We start from the raw sequence: 3,834 nt of genomic DNA on the forward strand, positions 1-3,834 counted from the left end.
AATAGTAATGACTTATTTGAAGAATTTAGAATTTATTTACACTTGCCTACACATTGTTTTTAACAACAATATTAAAGTGGTTATTTCTTTTCTCTTCTCCTTTTAGGTAAGTGCTGTTGGTTTTGTTCCTTGAAATATCGATGGGATTCCACTTTTTGGTAAGACTGTTGATTCAATCTTTTCTCTTTCCTTCATTTGTTTTATGGTTTTGAAAAACTTTGAGTTCAATGTTGTTTCAGACTTGGTGATTGGTATTCAGAGAATCCTGGACCAGAATCAAGGTAAGATATATTTTCTTTTATTGATATTCTTTAACAATATAAGGTTGTTATCAATTCTTCTTCATTCTGGTTATTAGCTTTTCTCTTTTTTTTTTCTTCTTATTTTTCCATATATTCTAGTTCCCTTCAATATACTTCATTATTTATTATTTTGTCTGTGATTAAGACACTGACACATGTACACACACACACACACACACACACATACACACATATATTACTGGGTTGGTGCATAGTTATTGCGGCGTTTTTTCAACAAATTTTATTCAACAAAAACAATAACAACATGTAACAAAAACATCTTTCAATGATTATTCCAGAGCATATTCACCATTTACTTCAATTACTGCTTCCCATTTACTTGGCAGCCGGTCAGACCGTCATTTAAAGATGTTTTTGTTAAATATTGTTATTGGTTTTTGTTGAATAAAATTTGTTGGAAAAAAGCCGCAATAATTATGCACCAACCCAATATTCTTTATTATTTGGCTTATTTTCAGTTTATTTATTTGTGTTGTTGTTATTACTCCTGTAAAAATGGATATATAACATTTTGTTACTATATATGCTACATACGTTTTCATTTAGATCTACAATAATAATTCATAGTTTCTATATATACAATATATATATATATAATGTTTATATATATATATTATGTGTGTATTTAATTCTAATTTTGCTAAAAGCTTGCTTTTGTATATTTTGTACATTAAATTTTTTTTTCAGTTATCTATCTCTAATTTTCACTTCACTGTCTTCGTCAGCAAAATGTAATCTTAGATTCAGGATATGGTGTATATGTTTTCAAACATTTAAATATACTTTAAAATGCTGAATATATTTTAGTTTTGCTGTAAAGAGAATTTATAATGATCGTCACTCTTGCACAGATATGAAAATTATCTTATTCACATGACTAAATTAATTTACATATTGGTGCTGGTTTGGTAATCTAAAAAAATGTTACTAACAGTTATCATACAAGTACCAATATGTAAATTAGTTTAGCCATGTGTAAACTAAACAGCATTCTCTATGTATGTAGCTGCAGGCTGCTATCATCTCTGCAAAGAGGCATGGTTAGGTGTAAACTGATGACGGTTAAAGAATTTGGTGCTAGTTTTTTTTTTCTTTTATGTTGCAACACTGCCACTATTTTGCAGAGAACTTGGATTACATACCTAAGATTCATTCCACAGCAAGAATATGTTTTATACATATTTTATACATACATGTGTGCATAGATGCACTCACACACACACACACACACACACACTTTTGGTGTAGTGAATATTTTAGTTTCCATGCTATTTTTAACATAAAGAGAGAACTCATATATACCTCACATTGGCAAGTTACTATGAATAGTAAATACCACCTGAAGATGACTGGCAGATGCACAAGTCATGATGTCTTCTGAACAGCATTTTGGGTTGGTCTGCAAGACCCTTGTGCCAAAGTAGTTGGACAGTAATTTTTTTTTTCTTTAACAAACACGGAAATAGGGTATGTTTTTTATGTATGACCTTTTGAAAATCATATTCTAATGACATACTGCAAATGTATGCATACGTACATGTATGTATATAGGCCATGCGCCTTTACATACACATGTGTGTATGTGAAGGTGTATTGACTAGTTACAATTGCAAGACTGGTTTCGATTCCCTGACAAGTGGTGTATTGTGTTCTTGAGCAAAACACTTCATTTCACATTGCTTCCTTCTGTTCTGCTGTAAATGGGTAAACTCTGTGATGAACTGATGCTCCATTCAGTGGAATGTTGGCTTCCCTGTCTAGCCAGCAGGGTGGTATCATTTGAAAGCCCCAACAGCGTGAGGAAGTGCATTGTGACCAGCGGTGTATGATAACATCTGATTATCTGGTCGACAGAGTGAGTCACACACACTACACAACACACATGCACACGCACACACACACACACACACACACACACGCACACACACATTCCCTACATTGTATTACTCTTTCTCTTTACTCTTTTACTTGTTTCAGTCATTTGACTGCGGCCATGCTGGAGCACCGCCTTTAGTCGAGCAAATTGACCCTGGGACTTACTTATTCTTTGTAAGCCTAGTACTTATTCTATCGGTCTCTTTTGCTGAACCTCTAAGTGACAGGGACATAAGCACACTAGCATCGGTTGTCAAGCAATGCTAGGTGGACAAACACACATATATATGTATATACGACGGGCTTCTTTCAGTTTCCGTTTACCAAATCCACTCACAAGGCTTTGGTCGGCCCGAGGCTATAGTAGAAGACACTTGCCCAAGATGCCACGCAGTGGGACTGAACCCGGAACCATGTGCCATGTGGTTGGTAAGCAAGCTACTTACCACACAGCCACTCTTGCTCCTGAAAAAAAAATATATATATTACTGTTTTGTGGAGTTTTGAAAAAAAAAAAATTACTGTTTTGTGGAGTTTTGTAACATAAAACCTATTTTCAGTTGATGTTCCTGCCACTTGAAAGTCAATGTGAACTACATTTCACATTATAAAATCCCACATCACAAATAAAATATTCAACAAAGCAACTGTTGCTCGATACAATGCCACCCGTATATAGGAGCATGTGTGCAGAGTCATCAACTAAGGACAGGAATATCAGCGAAAATGCTGTGTTCTTTGAACGACCTCCATAGAAATACAGACGCACCTTGGCTTCTTTTATCACAAGAGAGTAACCCAGTGATTGGTTCATTGGAAACTTGTAACTGGGAGCACTTTTGCTTGCAAAATGCTTGTAGAAAATGAAATGAAATAGAATTAAATATGTCATACAGCCATGGTTTAGGTCAAGCGTTTGTCAATATAGATGTTTCTGGAATTGATCTGAATTTAGTACTGGAAGTTTATTGATTTAAAAAATTTTTTTTTTATTTAATTTTATATTGATTTTGGAAAGGGTGGTTTGAGCTTTCTTTTTATTTTTGTCTTTGATGTATGGAATATTATTCAGTGTGAACTTACATAATAATATTTGTACTCTTTGCAAGGACTGCATATTCTTTTCCAGCAGTTAAAGGTGTGGTTGTGTGTATGGATTGAGTAGTATGTTAGCTGTGTGTGTGTGTGTGTGTGTGTGTTATTATGTACATACACTTACACAGTGAGGAGCTCACCTGTGTATGACGTGAGTGTATACACACTCACACATGCACACACACACACATATGGTAGGGGCAATAGTCAGATGTGTGAATATGGTCATGTTTCAAAATCATTTTATGGACATGTATGCTCAAGTGTGTGTATGTACATTCATTACACACTCTGTGTGTGTGTGTGTGTAATGATGTAATGTTTATGTTTGGAAGTGTTTGCTTTTTCTGACCAGTTGCTAAGTCATTCAGTGAACTCAGTACATTCAATAGTACTGTGAGTGCATTCATCGCATTTTATTTCTCAAATGCCCTTAGACTATGTCATTACTGGATGCTATGTCATATGTTGTGCTATTCTCCTGATGTCCCACCATATTATACGCCATTGTATAACTGTAAGCAATAGCAACAACCACAAT

General features: G+C 34.5%; 1 protein-coding gene across 3 annotated transcripts in view; it reads left to right on the forward strand.

Moving 5' to 3' along the window:
* LOC106875258 (estrogen receptor) overlaps positions 1-3,834 on the forward strand; it is a 782,825-nt gene that overhangs the window by 402,784 nt on the left and 376,207 nt on the right. For all 3 annotated transcript variants that reach the window (XM_052965734.1, XM_052965730.1, XM_052965731.1), the window contains exon 2: positions 240-281. In XM_052965734.1, coding sequence (XP_052821694.1) covers positions 240-281 — 42 coding nt within the window. The remainder of the gene's footprint in view (positions 1-239; positions 282-3,834) is intronic.

This window comes from Octopus bimaculoides, chromosome 2, assembly GCF_001194135.2.
Source record: "Octopus bimaculoides isolate UCB-OBI-ISO-001 chromosome 2, ASM119413v2, whole genome shotgun sequence".
Classification (NCBI taxonomy): Eukaryota; Metazoa; Mollusca; class Cephalopoda; order Octopoda; family Octopodidae; genus Octopus; species Octopus bimaculoides.